Source organism: Colletes latitarsis, chromosome 11, assembly GCF_051014445.1.
Source record: "Colletes latitarsis isolate SP2378_abdomen chromosome 11, iyColLati1, whole genome shotgun sequence".
Lineage (NCBI taxonomy): Eukaryota > Metazoa > Arthropoda > Insecta > Hymenoptera > Colletidae > Colletes > Colletes latitarsis.
In genome coordinates this window covers 30,105,308-30,129,300 of record NC_135144.1, presented here as the reverse complement: position 1 = coordinate 30,129,300, position 23,993 = coordinate 30,105,308, and the positions used below count along the sequence as shown (strand labels likewise).

The 23,993-nt window shown below is 38.4% G+C and overlaps 1 protein-coding gene across 5 annotated transcripts; it reads right to left on the bottom strand.

Annotated features, from left to right (window-relative positions):
• Positions 1–71: 71 nt before the first annotated feature.
• On the bottom strand, positions 72–23,982 carry Osa (trithorax group protein osa). 5 transcript variants are annotated; one of them, XR_013080720.1, is made up of 23 exons: positions 23,884–23,982; positions 22,372–23,784; positions 22,054–22,173; positions 21,741–21,947; positions 21,316–21,375; positions 17,810–17,942; positions 17,587–17,682; positions 17,149–17,480; positions 16,673–17,066; positions 16,224–16,349; positions 15,970–16,151; positions 15,736–15,777; positions 14,820–15,017; positions 13,856–14,075; positions 13,596–13,772; positions 12,828–12,938; positions 12,488–12,647; positions 12,159–12,417; positions 11,578–11,746; positions 11,104–11,414; positions 10,388–10,627; positions 5,860–10,125; positions 72–5,447 (listed from the first exon to the last, which is right to left on the bottom strand). XR_013080720.1 is itself a non-coding variant. In XM_076778059.1 (22 exons), exons 2-22 carry the CDS (start codon positions 23,227–23,229, stop codon positions 8,158–8,160), a joined length of 6,363 nt encoding a protein of 2,120 aa, XP_076634174.1. In that variant the 5' UTR covers positions 23,230–23,784; positions 23,884–23,982; the 3' UTR covers positions 72–8,157. The 5 variants fall into 5 exon arrangements, 4 of the variants coding, with proteins under 4 accessions (XP_076634174.1, XP_076634175.1, XP_076634177.1 ...); XM_076778059.1 differs by having other exon boundaries at positions 72–10,125; XM_076778060.1 differs by having other exon boundaries at positions 72–10,125; positions 14,829–15,017.
• Between the last annotated feature and the right edge of the window lie 11 nt (positions 23,983–23,993).

Below are 23,993 nucleotides of genomic sequence, written 5' to 3'. Positions count from 1 at the left end.
TTAAATCGCTATTATCAAGATTTGTTTTCAGAGAGTTAGACATATATCTGCATATTATATAGTCATTTGGATAAAGTACGTCTAGTTTATTTCATAATTTATTTACAAAAAGTCTTAGTAAATTACACTTACAGGCATCTCCACTCGAACTAAAGTAAATAATTTAAGAACTACACGTATTTAGATATCTATAGAGTAGGATACTTTGGGGTCAGGGAGAAGCTGGGATCAGGGAAAGTGTTCTGTTTAACTTATTTACCTCATCCTTTGTTTTTTTTTTTTTTCATTTTCCTTCATCCTCTTCACCAAATTATCCTCGAACAAAGTCGAATCTGATCGTTTTTTTTTCTTTTTTCTTTTTATACATACGCTACCCTCGTGGGAACTGAAACACCGTTCATTTGTTTTATTTTGTTTCTATGAAATGAAAAAGGAAGTACCGACATGGAAGGTGTGTGAATGCAAATGTCGTCGATTCAACTGACGTTAAAAATGAGGGTGGTTTTCTGTTTTTCTTTCCTTTTCGTTACATTAGGTAAATGTATATGTAAGAAACGTCGAAATATGTGCAAAAGCTGACAATGGGGGCGGGGGGATAGTACTTGTTAGTTTCTTTTTACGATACATATGCGCTTTAAAAAGCATAAAGTCTTGAGATTATAAATACATCCCATTAGAATCGTTTAATGGCACGATCGAGAGCTTAAGATTTAAAAATTCCATGTTTTTTTACCCGTCGCTTATATTTCATTTCTTACATCACCGAAAAACATTCTCTATTTTGTTTACTTTCTTTCATTCCGTTCTTCTGAACCGTTATTATCGCTAACGTTACTACTCGTCGACCCCCCTCTTATTACGTACTTTTATGCTACGTGTTCAAATTTGATCGCAACGGCATTCGGTTACGTTTATTCCGAAAAAACAAAGTCTGCAATTAAACATTTTTCTATTTTAGAAATCTCCTGTACTCGGAGAATAGCAAAAAACGAAATCAGAAATAAAAAATAAAAACAAATATCTACCAAACAAAATACGTGAAATATTTTAGATAAACTTTTTACCTTAAGCGTGACCACACTCGCTGTTCAAACTTTCCTCCTTCTTTTACTGTCGCTTACGTTTTTCGTCTCTCAATCACTCTTTCTCGTAAGCTCGTATAATGTGTATATTAGCGGTTTGTTTATTTCACAGACACTATTCCCCACCCCTTTTTCTACCAGACCCCCATCCTTCGTGCACGCAACCGAGGCATTCGTTCCTTCATTTACCTCTGTTTAATACACACGCAAAATTTTTACGCACGCGGACAGGTCGCCACACGCGCATAAAACTGCATGTGTTCCTTTCTGTTTTGTCCTCGTATTCGCTTCCCTTTTTCCTTCCTCTCTTTCTCACTCTCTCACCCACTCCCTCTCTCTCGTTCTGCATTCATACTTGACGAGGCGAATCTGTAAGTTTGTCCTTTGCCTGTATCTTTTTTAACACGGTGAACGCCATGCCGGTCCCTGGGGATCGGCACTAAACTTTCCGTTTAGGCGGCGTCGGTACCTGGGGACCAACAGTGTCAAATTTTTAAAATAATACCTTATAGCAATTTATATAAATTCCAAAACAATGTGTTTAGACTTTTTTTCAATGGACTTTATTGAAACATTTTAAACAAAAATGTAATTTTCTGCTCGTTAATTTTTGTTCGAAAACAGACGCATTTTTCTATATTTACACGCCGCCTAAATGGAAAGCGAAACAAAACTGGCTCGGCGTTTAACGCGTTCACAACGGGGCCGTAATTCTTATGCCTTACCGTGGCGCAGCTCTATTTTATTTGTACTTTCTTCCATCGGGCGTCGCTGATTTGAATTCGATCGCATGATGTCGTTTATCCGACCAGTGTATTTATTTTGTTAATATAAAAAAACAAACAAAAAAAAAACAATCATTTTATAGAAACATATTAGGCTCGGCGAGAAACGTACGCAAACGATGTAGAGAATGTTATCAAAAATTATCTCAACAAATGGGTGCTGACTGTAGCCGCAAAAGAAAAAGTCAAACAACGCTACGACGTTTTGCGTTTTCTTTTCTTTTTCTTTTTTTTTTTTTTTTATAAAAATTAACCGCCTTTTCTTATAAAATAAATAATTTTCTTTAATGCAATGAATTAAATAAATCTGTCGATTACAGTAATAAATTTTTTAATTGGTACGAATAGTATTAATATATATGAATATATATTTAGATGGTAACTATTCAAAATCGAGCAATTGCCTAGATTCGGTCCATTTACAAACTTTTTCCTAATTTTATTAACAAAAAGACAGATAAATTTAGATCAGATCCGTTTGTATCACCAGTGGTACAAACCGCCCGATAGAACGATCGTGTATGTACCACCAGTGGCGCATGAGACCCGTTGGGACGGTCGTTCATGTGTACCACCAGCGATACATTCCCGGCGTGAACGCGTTAACGTGTGAACTTTCTATATTCGTCTTTGCCTTTTTCTTCTCTCATTTTCTTACTCGCCCTTGAAATAATCATTCGCGTATATACATACCCTTTCTCCATTCACACGCCATTCGGAACATACACATTCTCTCCGGCAGAAGGATCACGCTATTTTTCAATTGTTCTCTTCTCAACTTCGGTTTTGTTTTCTTCCACCGTTCTTTATGCTTTCGTTCGTTCTTTCATGCTTCGACTCTCTTTCATCTCTCGTTCGCTCGTGATCATCGATCTCTCCTTCTTTTCTAATAATGTCTTTCTTCAGTTCTAGTTTCTGCCTGTGCTTCTAAAGTCGAGACTTTCGGTGGCCTGCTGCTTTTCTATTACAAGAGCGTAGTCAGGTTGGGACAAACGGGGCACATACCCCCTTCCTAATTACATACGAATAAATAACTTTTACATTCAATTGTCTTTGAAAACAAACAACCGAAAGGTGCAATGCGATTGTAGCATCGAAAAATAATGAGAATCACAAGCGTTTAATACAATGTCGATTATTGTATAAATATTGTATATTATATTAAAAAATAAGTAATTAGTAATCAAGTTTTAGTCTAGCACATTTGCCCCTTCCTAGACAAAATTCTGACTACGCCTTTGTTCTCTTATATTTTGTTTTTTTATCGCAAGGTAAACCACCGTGGGGCGTTCGCGCCGCATTATGAATTTTTTATTCCTTTCGTATCTTTTTTTTTCCCCCTCGTTTTGTTACTTCTCACGCGCGGCGCGGCGCAGTTCGAATAAGATTCAATGGAAGTGTGTGTATGTGTGTGCGTGTGTGTGTGTGTGTACCGTGTATGTGTGTTATCTACAAAATATCTTAATTACTCGCTAATTACAGCACAAAACATGCAAATATAAAAATTTGCATTATATTATATCGTTAATATTTATATACATACAGTATTCCCACTATAAATGTGCGAAAGCACATCACGTTAAATGTGAAAATTTTATCCCCGCTACAGTATTCCCACTATAAATGTGCGAAAGCACATTATGTTAAATGTGAAAATTATATCCCCGCTACTAGGGAAATCAACTATGGAATCAGTGAAGCGATTAATGTGACATTATGATGTCGGACGCCGAATAGTCTGATACGATCCGGTATTGAATATTCATGCGAAACAATACTAAGAAAAAAAAAACAAAACTATTCTATTTTTCGCTTTTGTTTGAATAAAAATTTTATAATGTATTCGTGACAATTTCCATGATTAAAATGAGACCGTACACGGCAGAATTTAGATAATATTTAAATGTATATATTCTGACAGCGTAACTGTTAATGATAAAGCCAAAAGTGTTCTTGTTTTTATTTATATCTATCGTAAATTAGAAACGAGGTTCATGGTACGAAACAACTTTAGTAAGTCGTTTTTTAACTCATTTTAATCAGGAAAATGTCTCGAATATGTTAAAAAAAAACTGGAAAGTAAAGCTTTGCTTTTTCCTCGCTATTGCCTCACACGAATATTCGAATAGAACGAGCTCGACTCTCAGTTTCTCTTCGTCCTTCGCTTTCTATCTCTCTGTACGTTCGACCAGGTGGCAAAACGCAAAGAACGTTGCCCCCTTTCGATAAATGTGCCTCTTCGGTTCCAAGTAACGTACATTTAACGTGGGAACACTGTAATCATCACTCCGATATTATCGTTTCGCATCGCACGATTTTAAGGTTCGTCAAACAGATTTTTTTTTGTATAGTTTTGTCTCATTCGTCATCTCTCGGTATTCTTTATACAGGGTGTCCCACTTTAATCTCCCAGGGTAAATATCTCGAAAGATACAGTGCTCCCGCGTGAAATATGCGTTAAGGGGCCTCTTGAACGATGAGACACATCTCGAAGCAGGTCTCGCGACAAACGATGGGTTTCCGAGACCCTTCAAAATCGTTTTATATGCTTCTTGCACATTGAGACTTATCGCGTTGCACGATTTGATCATGAGAATGTGATACGTACGCTCTTATTTTCACACATGTTTATCAACTTAATCGATTTCTGTTTGTTACTGGCAATCTGTCGAGGTTCGATTATTGGATCGACGAAGCAGTTGCACCGAAATAAACGTAATAGAAAGGCCAACAAAAAATACACGTATAACAAAGTAACGAATACTTTCCGAGACCTATTTGGTGCCAGCTAATAAAGTTCTATCAAACGTGTCTGTAGAAAACATTATTTAACTCCGTCATTTTATTATTGCTTTATGAGCGAAAAAAATCTCGTTATGCTACTTAATAGTTACCTCAGAAAACAAATTTAAGGTTCATCTGTTGCTTTTTATAAGTCATTTGGATGGTGTACGCCCTTAATCGCTTCACTGATTCTGAGGCTGATTCTCCTAGTAGCGAGGACAACATTCTCACACTTAACGCGATGTGCTTTCGCTCATTTATAGCAAGGATACTGTAGTAAAGATACGAAAAAATGTTTCAAACGAAAGTTATACGATATCGAGGGGGACAGTTTCAGATGCCATTATTTGACCTTACGATATTCTTGAACATGTCCTTGAAGGTCAATGTTAATATTTCAAATTGAAACCTCTATATATTCTTATAACTTGCATTATACGCTTTCAAAGTACTACAGATATGTATCTTTTGCATGAGCCATTCCCGAGATATGAACTTTTAAAAACTTGATGTACCTACGCCATTAACATTATCCAATGTATACAGCGAAGATACATGGCTAGACTTTGTACATCATGGTTGTCTTACAAAGTTCTTTTGTACTTAATTTTGTAAATTAAGAGTTGCTGCAGAAAATCTTCGCATAAGCCTTAGACAAATTGGAAGTCTTCGTGATCTGCCTATATACTCTTTTCGTATGAAGCCGATTTTTAGTCCAGTGTCTCGTCAAGATCGATGGTCTTTTAACGTAGATAGAAGTCTTCAAAATAAATTGCCATCTCTTTCAAGGGGGCCTCTGACAAAAAAGAATAAGTTTGGACAAAAATTTATTGGTATCGAGTGTACAACAGATGACAATAATAAAAATTCTGAAACCAGTATGTTTTCATAGAGAAATTAAGGTCACCTTGGGTTTTTCAAATAAGAACACATATTTTTCGTCTTATTATATTGTGGTGAGATGTTAAGACAAATTTAAAACGCACATTACACTATATTTGTTGCTATAATATTAACATATTGCTAGATTCACAATAGTGAAAATCTTTCCATTTAGTTTTTCGTTGAATTTTACTATTAGACGGTGTAAACATTTTTAACCTTGGATTGCTGAATGTAAATACAAAGCGTTGCTTAGAAGCAATTGTAACCATAAAATCCTAGTCCTATGAAAAATATAGGTTTCAATTTGAAAATCTGACACTAACCTCCATAAGCATGGTCAAGGACATCTTAAGGTCAAACAAACGACGCTTGGATTTGCCCCCCTTGATATTGTACAACTTTTGTCCGTACCATTTCTTCGTATCTTCACTACCTTTCGAGATATTTGCCTGGGGAGATTAAAATGGGACACCCTGTATATTATTATGCTGCTAATAATCGTTTGTTTCTTTTCCCTTTCTCATCCTCTCATCTTTTCTCGACATCTTCGTGTTTTCTCCTTTTCCCTCTCCCTCTATCGCTACTCCACCCCTCGGTATCTCCATCACGATTATTTCATTCGTCGTCTTGACCATTCTATTTGCGTCAGTTCCACTTCCTTTTCTTTTCATTAACTATGTAAATATCTTACACTATCGATATTATTCCAATTCACGAAGGGGGGAAAGGTATATCCGACGTATCATGTTAGTCGCGTCGAAGTATACCTTAACTCGCTGCTAACACCAATAATTAACTTTCTTACTTCGAGTTTACTCGATATAAAACTACAACCACACGCTGTCATGGCGTTTATATATCGACACTTTGTTCCTTTTACACATTTTATAACCATCCCGCATTTCCATTATTTTCTCGCTGCTCTATGTGTATTATTCCCTCCCTTTCTATCACTCTCTCTTTCTTTCCTTTTCACTCGTACGCTTTCTATACCTTTCTACGTTTCTGTCGCGCGCACTTTCTTTCTCTCTCTCTCCCTCTCTACAGGGTGTTCCCGGACGAGCGATACATTGGACGGCAGGTGATTTCAAGTGTAAAAATAAGTCGAAAAAAAAGAAGTAATAATATTTTCCGTTTGAAGCTCCGTTTACAAGAAAATCAAGTTTGAAAATTCTTCCAAGTATGCACACACTAATACTAGCTCTCCGATGAAGTGCCTGTTAAAAACATTCTTTTTTCGCTAACACTTCCATATTCATTGCTTTCTGTAATGTTTACACTCCGCCTCCGCCATATGATTACTTTTAGTCTGTTTGTATCGGTCTCGATTGTAACAATGTCTCGCTACAACAATCGTGAATATCGTTGACAAGGTGAAAGCGTTAGGGGCTTGTAACTAGAGCGCAACAGCAGCAGCTGAGTATTACAGACAACAAAACAGAGATTAATCGAGTACGATTCATTTTATGATTATCATAAATCTGGTAGTCGTAAAAGATCTGTAAATTTAGGTACAGCAGTTTTTAACACTGTTGTTAACAATCCAAAATAAATATAATTCCCGCTTGTAACATAAAAACAAAATGCATCTCTACTAGATACTCGGTGCAGAGGAACTCGAAAAACCTGATAATTTCAGACGTTTAAGCTTTTGCAACTAGTTGCTTTAACAGTATGATAACGATCAAACAGTTTACATCATACATTTTATGGACGGATGAATCGACATTTACTCCAGATTTTGCTATCAATAGACGAAACGTTCACCGGTGGTTATCCGAAGATCCACGCACGATCCAAGAAAGACACTCAAACGAAATGAAAAGTTAATGTCTAAGCAGGGATAGTCGACTCGTACATCGTAGGATGCACCTTTGTTTATCATACGAAAATTAAGATTTTTTCGCAAAACGTACGATTATTACTAAATGAATGACATCAATGTTGATTGCATATATATAAATTTACCAGCATGATCTTGATCCACTAGACATGTTGAAGAAATAGTAGTATTTTGAAACCAAACCAGTGAGAATCTTTCACGGTTAAACAAAAGAATAATAAATGTTTCCGATCCGATAAAGCAACGAAACGTTGTGGCATCAGTCCATGATTCACTGATGAGAAGAGCGTGGTTATGTACACGTCAGCAAGGTCGATACTTTGTACAATTCATTTAATGTAACGTAACTAATAATAAACGTATTATCTACACATTGACGCGACATCTTATTTATTAATATATACATTCCTAAATCTGGGGGAAATACGCATGCGTATTGAAAAAAATGTTCAATCTTGGATTTTCTCGCAAACGAAGCTTCAAATGGAAAAATGTTACTCCTTTTTTTCGGGCTTATTTTTACACGTAGAATCACACCCTGACCGATGGTAGCACCCGCCTGGGAACACTGTATCTCTCTCTCTCTCTCTCTCTCTCTCTCTCTCTCGCGCCCCTTCTCTCTTTCGTATTCTCTAAAGAATTAGCAGCCACTATAATTATAGCTGTCTTTTCAACACCTTGGGAAAAAGGTCATCATTTTACACAAGGGAGGCTAAACAAACACGGATAAACACACCCGCGGGCCCAAAAGAAAAATGAGAATACCGTCTTAACAAAGTTACGCGCCCCTGGAACACTGGAACAACACACGAGCAACGATCGCGGCCACCTGCTGATCCAGAATTTGACTCATCACCAGGGCGAGTAGCCGGGATTCGTGTTGCAATAGTAAAGTTCTGTTGTCCGGATGCCTGGCGAGGTTCAACAGGGTGCCAGCCGCACGTCGTAGCATGTCCAAGCTGGTACCCATCGACTCGGGATTATCGCGTAAGGCGGCCAATCCGTGCTGATTCGCGACTCCTAGTGCGCTCGATTCTGCTTGCTCGATGAACGCCACTAACAACGCGACGCATGGTGTCTGTAGGGCAATCGTGCGCGCCACACCGCTGTCGGCCGCGGACAAGAAGTGAAGCAAATTAACACCGAATTCGCGCAGCACCTGCTCCTCGCTTCGACAAAGTAGCCTGGTCAATACGGAGCAGAGTCTCTGGAGTCGCGAGTACGGCGGTGTAGCGACAACCAGGTCCACGTTGCACTCCGTGACGCAAAGCTTACACAGGGCCTCCAGCGCTAATCTCTGCGGCGACAGAGACGAATTCGGGCCGACCGTGGGGAAAGGATCTTGACCGTGAGCAGCGGGACACACCGCCCAATGCAACAATCCATCCAGAACCGGTCGTGATATCTCCTCTGGATGTTGACTTAGATCCATGTGACCAGCTATGTTCGCCGCCATTACCAGCACGTTTTCTCTGATGTGATGCAAGAAATCCCACCACCATTCACTCTCACCTTGCAAGCTGCTGCAGGAGTCTGCGAAATCCGCGTCCTCCTCCCGATCGTAGTTACGCGTCTTTTGCGTCTTAACCGGATGCTCGTGATGCAGCAATAACAGCTTTCCGAGAAGGCTCAAGTACGTTACGTTCTTTGCGAACTCGGCCTCGTTGCCCGGTATGAACGTGAGATTTCTTAGAATCGTGGACAGGCAAACGCAACGTCGTGCCAGGCTGTCTTGGGTTTCAGTGACGAGGTACAAACTTGCCTCATCCCTCGAATAACTCTCGTCTTCGTAATCGCTTATTCGTCTCCTCTTTAACGTTCCCGCTGGATCTCTTATTTTTAATCTTGGTCCCTCCTTATTATCATCGTCTTTCGTCATCGATTCTTGCTCCTCGCTCTCCACTTTGATCACGGTTTTATCGAGCTCGACGTTGTTCGTGGTATCGTTTAATCCATTCTGCGTCGGAACGAGTTCCTCGTCGGGCTTTTGTATGTCAACGAAGTGCTCGCCCATGTTGTTGTTCACCTTCGCCTCGGTTTCGCACTCTTTCTTGAATCCGTCGTTCTTCTTCTCGAATAACTCTCTCGTAAGATCGTTCATTTCCACCGGTTCTTTCTTGATCCTCGATAGAACGTCGCTCAAGGTCTTAGTTTTCTTTTTCTTATCCAGTTGTTTCTTTTCGCTGATCTCTTTCGGCTTTTCATCAGGCTCGATGGTCTTCTGTGAAAACTCCGGCGTTTCAAGCATACCGGCATCTGCTTTGGTTTCGTCCTTTGAATCCGTGCATTCTACCTCTTTCTGAAGCAAGGGCGGTTTCTCGTCTCTAAGTAGACGCGCAAACGGTGCTGATGATCCTATTTCAGATTGAAAGCAGGTCACTATGTACTTGGTGGTGTTAATATCAACTTGCCAAGGCTCGGTTTCCGGTTCGCAATCTTGATGATCCCAAGTCCTCCGAGTGTCTAAGACAAACAAATCCTCGTCTCTTGGAACGATTTTTACTGGACGACCCCTTCTCGATAAAAATGTGTAATTCGACGTTGAAAGCAGTTTGGTTCGATCCTCGGGGTCAATGGGACGTGTAACGGCGCCAAGATCAACTTCGGGTCCATCTGCAGATTGATTCCAGTTGCGATCGTCTTCGTTCACTAACGGTGATTCGAACATGTCGGACAAGGAACGAGAGAAATGCTCCACCAGAACATCCAATAGCCCAGGAAAATGCATTAACCCGAAATAACTTACCTGTAAATTTGTTTTTACTAGTTAGTGTTTACGTTCATTAATTGAGCCATTTACAAGCCAAAGTGATTAACTCTACTTTTTCTTAATAATTATTCTTAACACTATAAATTGATAAAAAGAAATATAAATTTTAAAGGGAACCTTAAGAAAGAATATATTGTATTTTGTCAATTTCTTTACTTTTCCTTTTGTGAAGTTAATCAATTTGGCAAATGAGCGGCTCTAATTCTTGCAAAGTAAGAACAAAGAATATAAAACTCACAGATGAATCATCAAATAATAAAATATTCAGTACGTCGAGACCCCAACAACTTTCAGCTAATAGGCCTGATCGTAATGTCATCATAATGCGCCAAGCTTCTACCGGTGCTACGTCGATTCGCGTTAGTTTTCGTCGTTTGTAAAGAAGTGGAGTTACTGCTTCTACACTATCGGGAGGGAATGTCATTTCTCTCTTTGACGTAGGCTGTTGACTGATCATAGGATTTATCCCAAGCTGATTCTGCAAATAACATCCGTGTATTACCCTTCACTTCAACACGAAGTACAGTCATACAGACAGACAGATAGGTTTTTTATTATTTGACTAGGGAAGTAAAGTTTACCGTGTAGTTGTATTTATTTGATTATTTGAATTAACGTCTATTGTGTCACTACTAAAAACAACATAAGTGCGAAACTACGCAAGTCAGGGTATGACTCTATAAGAATATCATAGAGACTAGGCATGTTAAATACGATTCCATCTATTTTCATTATTTTTTGTTCAGTATGTATTACATTTAGGAGTACGATTTCGACATTTCCGTATCTGCAAAGTGGTGTCATGTATCCTCAAAGAAATGAAATAATGTTATTTAAGGAAAAAGATGTATTCTAATATACCAATGTCTTTTGTAAATAAATGTATTCTTTCGCTTATTAGATTTTAGTTAAAGTTAACCATGCATTACTGTACTGATTAATCAAATTAAGTACCTGATGATTTCCAGGTGCAGAATAAAGAGGGGACGGTTGATTCGTATAACGATGATCCCACGGTGGAGGAGCATGCGCTATAGTGTTCAAAGTTGGCTGAGGTGTGGTTCTATTTGGTTGTTGACTACCCCACTGTTGACTACTAGCAATTCCTCCTGTCGAAGGCGTAGCAGGAACAGGACCAACTGGTGGTGTTTGCTGTTGCGATTGTTGCTGCTGTTGCGGCGTTTGCGACTGCGGTGGCTGAGTTGGATACTGAACTCTATTGTTCCCGCTACTACTATTGTACTGGTTGGTTGTATTTGGCCATCCTGTAATCATAACATTACCACATGCCGTTTAATAAAACGCTCATACAAAATTTTGAAAACGGAAAATACATTTAGTTACTAACGCTACATATACAGAACATTTCGATAAAAATATGTGCGGTCAATGTTTGTAAATCTAATGTCAATGGAACAATTGATTTACCTGGATACGCTGGTCGCTGCTGATTATATTGAGGATACTGTTGGTCTTTGGCAAAATCAGGGTGACGCCTTGGCGGATTTGGACCTGGTGGCGGTGGTGGCATATTTTTGTTTGCACTCGCACCACCTGAGTATATTTGAGTTCCTGCAGGAGCTCCATACCCACCACCCTTTAATATGGATTATATTGTGATTCAATAATATTGCGAATCAATTTGCTGTTCACTATACGAATTACGGATTTCTTTCTTTGTATACAGTGTGTCACGTTTAAACAAGAACAATTGAATGTCTCACAAGGAATTTAAGTGATATAAATAAATATTTTTACGAAGGTTGTTAGGTATAAAGAAATACATTATGTGGAATACATACCTTTTAATAATAATGACTATAAATATCTACGAAAAATACTGTAACTAAAATTATTTTAGGTTTCCTGTATAATTATATATTTTTTTTTTATAATTTATACTAATTTTCATCTCGGGAGAACTTTTTGCAATATTTTATATTTTACACGAGAATGATAGTTTTTGAGAAATGAAAACATAAGAGATAAGAGATCAAGATGTACGTCACCTGTTCCGGTCGGTAGTATTCCTGAGGGCAAGAATAGGATGAAGCAGCAGAAGGCTGGGAAGGCGAAGAGGGTTGACTGGTAGCAGTTTGTTGCGGTACAGTAGCTGGATGAGCTTGCGGCGCAGATGGATAGCTGTTACTTCTTGCATTTGGTGGTGTTCCTGCTGGATAGTTTGCAGGTTGTTGACTACTACTATATCGATTGTATATATCTTGTCCGCTGGCGTTGTTTGGCGGCATGTTTCCTCCAGGATACACTCTGTATAGTACTTATAGTCAAGTTCCGTCCCTTTCACACAAAATCCTTCTGCATAACTTTTATTTCTCACCTATCAACATCCGGTACGTAAGATGAATAATGCGACCTCTGTGAATAGGGTTGATTGAACTCTCCTTGTTGAGACAATGTGTTTCCCTGAGATCGAATATATTGATCCTGAGAATAGTTTTGGTAGGGGCCCGTGTTCTGATAACTGCCTTGTTGTATACCTGAAACGCAAGCAAATTTATTTTAAAAGTACGTCGTCAAGAACTTTCTTTGATTGTAACAACGTCACAAATAATGAGAAGAAAATTATAACAAGTAAATATTGACACAAGGAACATTGACGGAGAGGAAAAATGTATTACATCGTGAGTCGTGAAAGGAGACATGGAAGAGAGAAGTACCTGGGGTTCGTAGTGGACCAGGATAGGGCGTTGCGTTCGACTTGCGAGGAAGACGTCCCACGCCGTTGTCGAACGGTTTCGCACTATTCTGCCCGCCCTGATTCGAACCACCTGCCAGAACATCATTCTCTCAACCGCAATTCCTTTCACAAGATTGTACATACAGCTATTAGGTTGGTGGATTTCACATTGACTATTTTCAACATTACATACACCAACCAAATACACTCAATTCTCTTTTTACATGGAAAATATGTTCAAGAATACATTATGTAAAAAGGAAACAAAACTATTTATAAAGGGAAAGCTCCCCCCCAAAAAATGTGTAAAAAAGTTTATATGTAAAGTTATATGAATAAGTATTTAATAAATGTATGTATTTAACTGTACCAAATAAAATCAAATTCATATTTCAAAACAGTCATGACCTGAACTGCGTAACCGATTTATCACATTACCCTTTTAAAAAAAGATACGACGATTTTCGATGTAACGTCGAGAGGTCAAGAGTACATAAAATATTAACGAAAAAGACTTTTGGAGTTCGTTCGATAATAACTTCAAGATTTAATTATTGGGGTCACAAATATCCTACGTAAGAACATATATTTATATACGACGAATATATATGTATAATAAACATTTTTTAAATAATTAATTTTTGAAACCGTGTTAAATCGAAACCATTTAAAAAAAGAATTGTGTGTACATAATATCAAATGAAAGCAATACATATCAACATATTAGAATAACGTATACGTTCTTTACCTTGATGAGGAGAAGGAGCACTACTCTGGCTGGGAGGTCTAGGAGGAGGAGGTGTATACTCTGAAGAAGGTCCTCCGGGTGTACCGCCAGTGTAACCACTTTGGTAACTTCCATAACCATCCATGGAAGCATTACTCGATCCAGCTGCAGGGAAGGAATCTTGTGAATTGGAAGACCCTGAAAGAACAGAAAACACGATGATTATATTTCTTGATTGAAACGAGTTTGAAATATCTTATGAAAATATTTGTAACGCCCACCTGGTGAGGGTACAGAGGCAGTTCCCTTCGATCCTTTCTTTTTCGAACCAGCTTCAACTTGATTTATAATGGGTTGAGGATCTACACCTCCACGGTCGAAGTGACATTCGTACGCCAACAAATGCTTTGTATAGTGTTTTCGCAGCGTGTATGCCGCACTACTGCTCGCGCCGATGCCAAGTAAACCAGCAATGTCTTTCCACGTTTTGTTCTTTGTTACCTATAGAGAATTAACGTCATTTTTCCTCGTTAGTCCTTGTGCCAAGCTTTCCAGAACAAAATCCAAACAGCAAAAATCTGCATCTCGAAAACGCAAAATAAAAAACACGTGGAACAAAATCATTACGGCGACTAATCTAAGAGAAACGAAATACCGGCTTGGTAAAGTAACCAGCTCTTTTCTTTTTACGTCCAAATGCTTCGACTCCTGACCATGCAAGTGTGAAAAACGAAACGAACAGACAAGAGTACAATCGAAACGAATTACCGTTATTATATCGATATTAAAAGTTTATCTTCGCTGATTATTAGAATAATTCCATATAGCACCAAGGTTTGTAGATCAGGGCGTTTTCCATACGCGTTGAATGACTACTTCAAGAAAAGACGTGTTAAGACTTCTTTGTTGTTTTTCTCATACTTCATATAGTATACAAGAAAACGAAAAAAAGAAACACTAATAGCAAAAAAAAAAAGAAAAAATAGAAACAAAAGGGAAGAAAATACAATGTGATCATGCACAATTCAGCGCAAACATAAAGAAGCGTGTTCTGTGTTGTATCAAGTACTTCAACGACTGTAGATACTTTAAAATGCCAAAAAGAAACTCGGATGAAAATCATCTGAGTTGTGAATATTTGGCATCTAGATGTGTATACAAATATTTGGAAAAGAAAAATGTGAACACATAGAGACAATAAAAAAACTACGTAGACACCGAGGGCTAGATGGAACTACACTGCACCTTGCATACCTCCATGAAGCCCCCCCTCTCTTTCACGTAGAGGTATAGCCGAAATAGGTCGAGGGGGTTCTTGGAGATGGTAGGACAGCTTGTAATTGGTGTTCTTCGTTCTTCCATAAAGCTAACTAATTTGTCCAGCCATGTTCTTCGTTCCATTGAGTCGTCCATTTCATACAGCTTTGCCAAGCTGTCGGATTTCTGCAATAATCATTTGTGACATCCATTAGCTTACCCTTTAATAAGTATTAAAGATGATTGTTCTGAAATTTTCATGTACTATTTCTAAGAACGTATGTTACACGTATACTTTCATATTATTGTATGTTACAGACTTGGAACCGTTATTACTTTTATTTGAGTATGTTAAGTGCTGCCATAACCCACAGTTTTCATGCAGTAAGTGCTATTTCTGAGAATTCTATCTTAAATGATGGTTGAACATAAAACACATACCGAATGTATCATGCAGCTATGCGAAGCAAAGTAATATGTAGGTTCTTTTGATAATAAAAAAAATTAACAAATAAAATGTTCATAAGATTATTGTGTCCTGAATTTTAATTTTTGTTTATTAAAGTTAATAAATAGCAAATGTATTTTATACACAAACGTGTATAAAAAACTGTACTTGCTATTCAATAACCTTTTGTTGACTACATTATAAGCAATTATAAATAAAAAAAAAAAAAAAAAAAAAAAAATTACAGAGTACTTCATGACAGGCAAATAAAAGGATGGTATATAACTATTTTTGTAAAAGTATGTCATTGTGAAAAAGGAAATGTTATAACGAAAAACAAATGACATTGCTAAGCAGGTACTAAGATTTATCAGGATTAAACAAAGCTGAAGCATTCAGTGTAAGTGGTATCTTTTGCAACAGTATAATAAATACTTATAGTGAAAAAACAGTAACCTTAGATCTGTACGGGTCTTGAGGCACATGACTGTTAAAAACCTGTAAAATATATAAAATATTGAAAAATCGAAAAGGCTGCAGTATAAAAACATTAACCCTGAATCGTATATCTTTCATAGAATTTTCATGTGGAAACATTAAACATGCGTATAAAAGATACAAATATACATACGAAGTAGTGAACTGTTATGTCAAACTTTTAAGAGTCATACGATAAAACAAAATACATACAGGACTAGCGGGAGTACGTGGCCAACCAGGACTGTTCATATCAGGATATTCTTCGTGTATTGAATTGATACTCGCGGCACCAGGAGATGGAACTGTACTTTGTGGCGTAGTTGGATGGCTGTGATAACCTCCTATCATTTCTTTCCGAACCTTTGGTGTGAATGCTGGATCTTCTCCAGAAGCTAGAATGACATACATTTATGTATCTTTACATACAAAAAAAACTTAATGTATTTTTAAAACTATATACTAACCAGCTGATGCATTTGATAACGTAGATTGTTGAGATCCTTCATCTAAAGATGTTCCATCAGGTCCAGTTGTTATTACAGATGTAACAGTACCACTCGAGGTGGATGTGACATTAATAGCCGATGTTCCTAGAGAAATAATACATATTTTAACGTAGATGAATCAAGTACTAGAAGAAAAGTACAGTAAATCCTCAACTTCTGCGACTAATTCGTTCTGGTGGTTTTCATATAAGTTGAATTGTATAAATAAGATATATTAGAGGGTGAAAGAAAGATCAGATCGAGATTAAGAATATTTTGATTAGACTAAAAATTTCTAAAAATATTTCTTGATGAAAAGAAAACTTCATTTCATATAAGAATACGTACATGCATACGAAACGTATACAAGGACATGAGTGGGGACACAACTACGTATCTACGTATATACAGCTGAAACAAACAAATACCTGAAGCAGTAGTAGTTATTCCGCTATCGTTAGAGGTTTCAGTAGTAAGATCTGCAGAACTGTGACTGGTTGGTGTTGGTGTCGAAGTAGGATGTGAATTAGGAGTAGTACTTGGTGGGGGCATTGGACTTCCTTCATGATTGAGTGGTGGTGTGGCTGCAGGAGTATGTAAATGCGGCACAGTCGAGCTTGTTGGAGGTGGCTGACTGCTGACATGATTAGGTGATGGTGGTGGAGGTCCCATAGAGCTTGCTGGAGGTCCCATATTACCAATCACAGCCACTCCGGGAGTACCTGGTGGTGCCATACCTGTTGTATTACTACCTCCATAGACTTGGGGTGGTCCCGGGCTAGGTGGCATTCCCGGTGATACGCTATTAAATCCCACTTTATGCTAAAAGTAAAAAATATATAATTATTGAATGAACCAACTCACAACTTCCACACTATTCTTCAAAGTTGTTTCATAAGCTTACTGTATACGAAGAATATTGCACCAAGTTGTTGGGTCTATTAGGAGCCTGATATTGATTATTAGGTGGTAGTTGTGAATTGGCTGGCGATGGATATCCTTGTGGAAATTGCATATGTGGACGTGATGGTGGAGACGGATAGGTACTTTGCGTATGATAACCCCCAGGGTGACCAGCAGCCGTTCCACCAGCTGCATATCCCATCCCACCACCCATTGGGTTTATTCCACCAAGGCTTGTAGAACCAGATCCTGGTTGAACAACACCAGGACCAGTGTTATTCATTTTATAGCTATGCATATGTGATGAAGGACCCAATGGCTGCTGGTATGCTCCTGAAATACACAAACATTTCCATTAAAAATGTTTTATATAAAAAAATAACAGAACTTTTTCTTTCTCATAATAAAATTAAATATATCTATAGTATTTCTCATTTACCTTGTGTTGTCATAGGAGAATGACTCATTCGTGCTGGTCCACTACCATCTGACTGGCTACTTGACGGACGTGGAGGCATCTGAACGTTTTGTTGGCCTAAAAAAAGAAAAACACAAAGCTCAATTTACAGGGTTAAAAGATTAATTGCCATTATAATTACAGTACAATTCTACGTATTGACAAAGTCTAACTAATACAATATAAGAACTGAAAATGGACAAACCAACAGCAGGGGACATCGAGCGAGAACCTGTGGATCCTGTAGGCGAAGGGGTTGGTCTCATCCCCTGTGAATTTGGTGTTCCTGGACAAGCTGGTCCATTTGAACTATCATTACTATTTTGCCCTGATAATTCCTGCAATATAAACAATGGAGAACTGTGTTACACAAGCCAAGGTTGAATTAAAATACAATACAAAAGATTTAAATAGAACCATATATCTTGTGTGTATTATAATTATCTATTATATTATATTAATTGAAATTTAATAATCGTTTGGAATAATTTATAAAATCTATACTAACGTGCAGCATAACATATTAAAGTAAAATATATAAAAAGCGACTGGCAGTAAACGGGAAAAGGTTATGTGCACTGAAGTCACTCTTGAGCAATCGTTCGATACGTTATTTCTTGTATCGTCTTTCAATCAATTTACACGACCGCGCGACTCACTAACACGATCACAGACGATATTAGTATATCGATAAAATCAAATAAACGAATTCTTGATGAAAAACGATCGACGAAAGACATCACTTTTCACGACACGCAAATTTATCCTCTGTACGTAATATGCTTTATTTGCTGTCACATTTTGGCCACGAGAAAATCGGGGATATACACTACACGCGGTATTCGATATACTAATCGTACGGTGCAACATAACACGTCATATACACAGGCACATGTTTCAATGATATTCATTCTTTTGCATGTGCATTTGCGTATATATACACGTAACACTTCGCACAGGTCGTCACAATGATACATTAAGAACGAGAGAGAAAAAGACAGAAGAAGGGGAAGAGAGAGAGAGAGAGAGAGAGAGAGCGAGTACCGAGATATAAAGAAAGATGGAGGGATAGGCAAAAGATAGCAGATAAATGGATAAAGATAGAGGAGGGGGAAGGGGCGAATGTATGTTTGTGTGCGTGTGAGAAAGAGAGTGAGTGAGAGCGAGAGAGAGAGGACAACACGAAGAGAAGGGGAAGAGTGAGAAAGAAAGAGCACATCATTACACCTACCAGACAGTGGACAATTCATCCGTACAGAAGACGATTAGAGACTTCCTCGGATGTATCATGAAACGTATAGTATACACGGTGTCGGACACAAGGACTCTCTGCACGACGCGAGAATCGAAGGAGAGGCGTTACCCCGCGCACTACGACAAAACCCACCATGAACGATTCGTATGTTCTCCGTACGATTTTCACATGTTATACGGGAATCTCGTGTAACAATAACACATCGTACTCGGATCATGTGCAGTCGAGAGAGTCGGTGGTTTAGAACCATATGAAAGCGGGCATAATCTTGTCAGTGCGCTATAGAACTGCTGCTGGTTCACCGTGTGCTTCGTTCGACCATCGCATGTTGTGTCAATAAGCCCCACAGCGCTTTCGTATCGCAAGGAACAACCCTCCAATATTCTCAATCCTGAACGGTTACGTTCGATCGTCAGACTCACGACTAGTAATAGGTTAGAATTCGGAGCGTTGATCGTCTACGTAAGTATACGTGGCCGGGAGTAACTAAAAACGTGATTCTTTTTATCGAGTGTTCCGTGACTTCGGTTTACAGATTTCGCGTCTAGCTGCTCGTTGGAGGGCGTTCTTTCGTGGCGCGGCAAGCGTTCGGTAACCGTCGGTCGTTTTCGCCGCAGTTCGACGAAAAGCACCCGTGTGCTCCAAAAACCCCGAGAGAGTACACGAAAGAGAAAACTGCTCTAAAGCCCAAACACTATGGAAGTGAACTTTTTTTCTTTTCTAACAAGATGAATTAAATGGAAATGTATAACATATTAATCGACGAATTGTATTCAATAATTTTTAAGTGTAAGCGTTATTAATCTATTTTTAAAAAATAACAGTTAAATTTTGCAATATTTATCTCGTAAATATTTCAACATCTTTGACTCCTATTACTCTGTATAGTATTAAAGTACGTCATCGTATAAATATTTCCTTATTAGTGCAAAGAAACGCGCGCGTTATACAGCGAACTACGTAGATAATAAAATACGAGTGAATTTACGTTGCTTCAAGACAATATTGGGGATATTATATAATAATATATTTATCTGTTAATGCCGTAACATCGCTATCGCAATAAGACGGATTCGATGACACAATAGTCATTCTAAATTAGAGTACATTCAACTTTTGTAAAACGTTGCCAGTTTCAAAAGCATATTTGTACGACATGCTATATAAAAGGTGTAGTCGTTGAACGAAAGTTCATCCATACGTAAAATTAATTATCTCGCATCTGTGATGTAAAAGAAAATGGGAAAAGGAAACATTAAATATTATGCTAGACAGACAACTCCTATTGCGTTAACTTACGTAAAAGATTCGACTGTTAAAAGAATTGATTTTTATCCCTGCGTTTATGACAAATAAATGATTTACGAGTACCTAAAAGGTTGCTGATTATATACGAATAAATAGGCTGCATTTAATGTAGTTTAAAACAAACTGTTCATCGAATGTTTAAACTATATTTGACACTTTTGAACCGCGTCATGGGAATACGAGAAGTTCGATAGCATGTCGCAGAGTGACAGTTGCATGATCTAACGAACCGAATATAGCTGAACGATATAAAACGTCAGAAATAGTGGGGGGAACTGCCTCGGATACTCTGTTTTCTCCCCACCACATCAATTCGAGCGAATCGCACGTTCGCTCTTCCTCGCTCCTGTACCCGCCCGTGTAACCTATGTTACACACCGGCCTCTTACTAACCCGCCCATCTATGTTGGAAGAAGCGAGAGATTGAATGTACCGTGGGAGGGATGTGTATGTGTGCGAAACGTGTGCAAATGTATGTGTTTGGAAAGGAGACAGCCAACAGGGAGGGAGGACACACACGCATACACGTCAAGAGAGCGAGAGAGAAGGGGAAGTCGCTAATATCTGGGGCTCCAGCGGCCGCGCAACTCGCGCCCTAATCGAACTCTACAAGTCGCTTACTCTCCATCCCCACTTCCCACACCCTGCCCCTCCTTCCGTAGGCAAGCCATACTCGAGAGGTCTCCCTTTCGCTCACTCATGCTTGCTCTTTACACGAGGAAAGTATTGAAGTACCTTCCGTCCACTGTATCCAAGATCAAATGGCACTTTATGCAACGTGAAATTAGAATTGCTTAGCAATAACTAACTTTTTCATCCGATAAAAGATTCCGTCGTTCGTCACTTTTTCTATTTCCAATCGATTCGAGGCCAATCGTCGAACACAAAGATAAAATAACAATAACACGTGTACACACGTGCATTTGTGCGCATGTGCTCTATAATTAAGATTAAAGTGAGATACGCGAAATTTAAAAGAACTGTCAAGTACCCTAACTTTTCTCGCGTTGATAATACAAATATTCGTAAAGAAAGGTATTTGACACGATTTTTGGCGATTCAAAAGCATGCTATTTATAGAATTTTTATAGAGTTTGCTAGGATATAGTATGTTAATATCTAAGTGTTGACATAACAAAAACACTCACCCCCGAATCGATTCCTTGAGTATTTGGTGTTGTGGATCGTTGCTGCAGATTGTGAAAACTCTATACACAAAAAAAATTCTTTGTTATTGTAAATTTTAACTTCAATGAAAAAGAACATATAAAAAGTAGAAAATGTAGGATAAGCAACTACTGATTATTTTTCTTTTACTTCTATAAGAACTAAGTTTCTTTGTAAATCCAAATATCTGTATAAATTTTGTAGTAAATAATAATGCCTTAAAAACATTTTTTATACAAAAAGGATGTACATTTGTTACTAAAATAATAAAAGAATCGTATCCTAAAGATTTTAATTACAACGATAATTATATATTTATACATTAATGTCTTTATATTTTCTATATTCGTTTGTAAAGTAAAAATTGAAATAAACAAGAAATATATTTCTTATAGGTGTAACTTACTTGCGATTGGCTGGTTGATTGTGGTTGTGGAGATGCCGAAGGTGGTGGTGCTGGAGATTGAGAAAGAGCACGTTGGGGTGACTGACTGGAAGGATTAGCTTGATTAGTTGGAAGTGGTGGTGGATTTGGTGGTCCACCTTGATTCCATCCCCTCTGTTCTGTATATAGACTGGAAGGGTGGCTGGTTTGCGTAGTATATGAGTTTAGCTGAAAGGAACAACAATTAAATTAATATTAATTATCACAGTACTAAAAAATTGGTTAACAATTACTATATGTTGTAAACTTGCACAAAAACATCATTCAAATATACCTGATGGTGACTATATGGTGCATGAGATCTTGTAGGAGTAGGAAAACGTGTATATTGTTGATATGGCATAGGAGTTGGAGAACTTGGTCCTCCAGGCCCTGCGTGTAATCTTGGTGATCCCTGTTTACAGCACAACATTTTCAAATATGAGACAATGAACAAAACTATAAACATTATATCTGATAATAAAACAGAATGTACACAGACTATTGTAAACAATAACATTAATTTACAATCAAATTATAAGTTTAACTTATTTTCCTTTCATCTAAACATACTTTATACAAATTGTACAAACAAAAATTCTAATATAATTACCGTCTGTGGAGGCCGTTGACCAGGTTGGGGATAAACCGAAGGAACAACCGGTGGTCGTTGATTTGGCCAAGGTTGTTGATAAGGCTCAGGTCCCATTCCAGGATAGTTTCCATGAAACCGATGCACAGGTGTAGATGCCTGAAGTAACTGGTTTAACGTTGGTGTCGGACCGGTAGCTTGGGATATACTTTGTCCTGATAGAAACTTCGGCTGACCCGGAAAACTGCTTGACGTAGGTCCTACATATGCCAATCGCGATTCAATCTTGGAAGGTGCATAATGCTCTTCCATTTCGGGACGATGAACTCTTTCACTTTCATGTATTATGTGTTTACCATGATAATCCAACTGTTTCCCTTGGAAATCTCCATGCTTTCCCACATACTCTGGTATTTGTTTGCCCGGATAATCGGTCAACGACTTAGAGGGAAACTCGTTCGATTTGTTGGTATATTCGTCCGAGTAATCGCGTATAACGTTCGGCGTGAACGGATGTCCGGGATGGTTCGGATGTCCGGGATGGTTCGGATGCCCGGGCGCGTCGATAGGCTCCTGCTTGCCGATAGATTCTTGAGGCGCCTGACCAGCCTCTCTGGGTGATTTTACCTCACCGGCAGTGTGTCCACCAATGTCCTCGCGGTATTGACTCATCTCGAAACCCGTGTCCCCGCCGCGATTCACATATTTAAGCAGCTGGGCCGCGCCCCGGGGCACTTTATCACCCGGCTCTGGATCCAGCTGCTGCTTCGTGTTAACACTCGCAATATTCCCACCGACTTGCGAACGTTTCTGGGCGCATTTCACGGACTCGTTCAGCTTCACATCGTTTTGTTGGCTCTCGGCTTGCGTCGCAGCCATGTTCTTCTCTCCTCACGGAGCCATCGTCGTCTCATAAACTGGCCAATCGCGGGACCTCGTGTGTCTCGCGTACTATGTGCTCGAAATCGAAATCCTTTCCTGTTGAATCTCTCCTATCGTACTCAACACCTTCCACCACATCCTCAATCAAACCAGCGAGCACTAAGCACCGTACAAACAATTTTCGCTTCCTGCCGTTTTCAAAGTAGAAGGAACCAAAAAAAAAAACTCATACGCGAACGTCAAAAGCAGCGTCGCACGTATTACGCCATCTTGTGGCTCTGCCGTGAACTGGTGGAACCCTAAACGCTAATCTCCAATCAGCGACGTTTCTTAAGACCGTGGTTTCATCGAATCTCTTTCCGAGCACTACACAATTTTACATATAATGAAAACTCTCCGATCATGTAATGTCTAAAATAATAAACAGAATACAATTGCCTTATAACGTTTTATTCTTTGCGATTACCGATTTATCTTAATCATTAATGTAACGTTACAATGGCTTCTATAGGTGTCAATATTTTGACACAAATACGCTGTGTCTCAATGTATCTAATATCGAGGAACAAAAAATTAGAGAAAAGTATAGAAATATGATAAATCGTCCTAAAGAAAGATGATAAATAGTAAATTAAACGTGACATCACTTACATTGTTTTCTTTCTTTTCGTTGTCGTGAAATTAGCGCAAAGATGAAAAGAATCGGTTATGTTATAATACGATTGCCTCTTTTTGTTTTGTGATCCCATGCATAAACTATT

Excerpts from the sequence above, each read along its gene's own strand:
- Osa (XM_076778059.1), bottom strand. The coding sequence starts at position 23,229 with ATGGCTGCGACGCAAGCCGAGAGCCAACAAAACGATGTGAAGCTGAAC. Across the intron at positions 16,152-16,223 it reads GTTATCAAATGCATCAGCTG|CTTCTGGAGAAGATCCAGCA; the intron begins GTTAGTATATAG and ends ATGTCATTCTAG. Across the intron at positions 10,628-11,103 it reads CTGCACCTGGAAATCATCAG|AATCAGCTTGGGATAAATCC; the intron begins GTACTTAATTTG and ends TGTTATTTGCAG.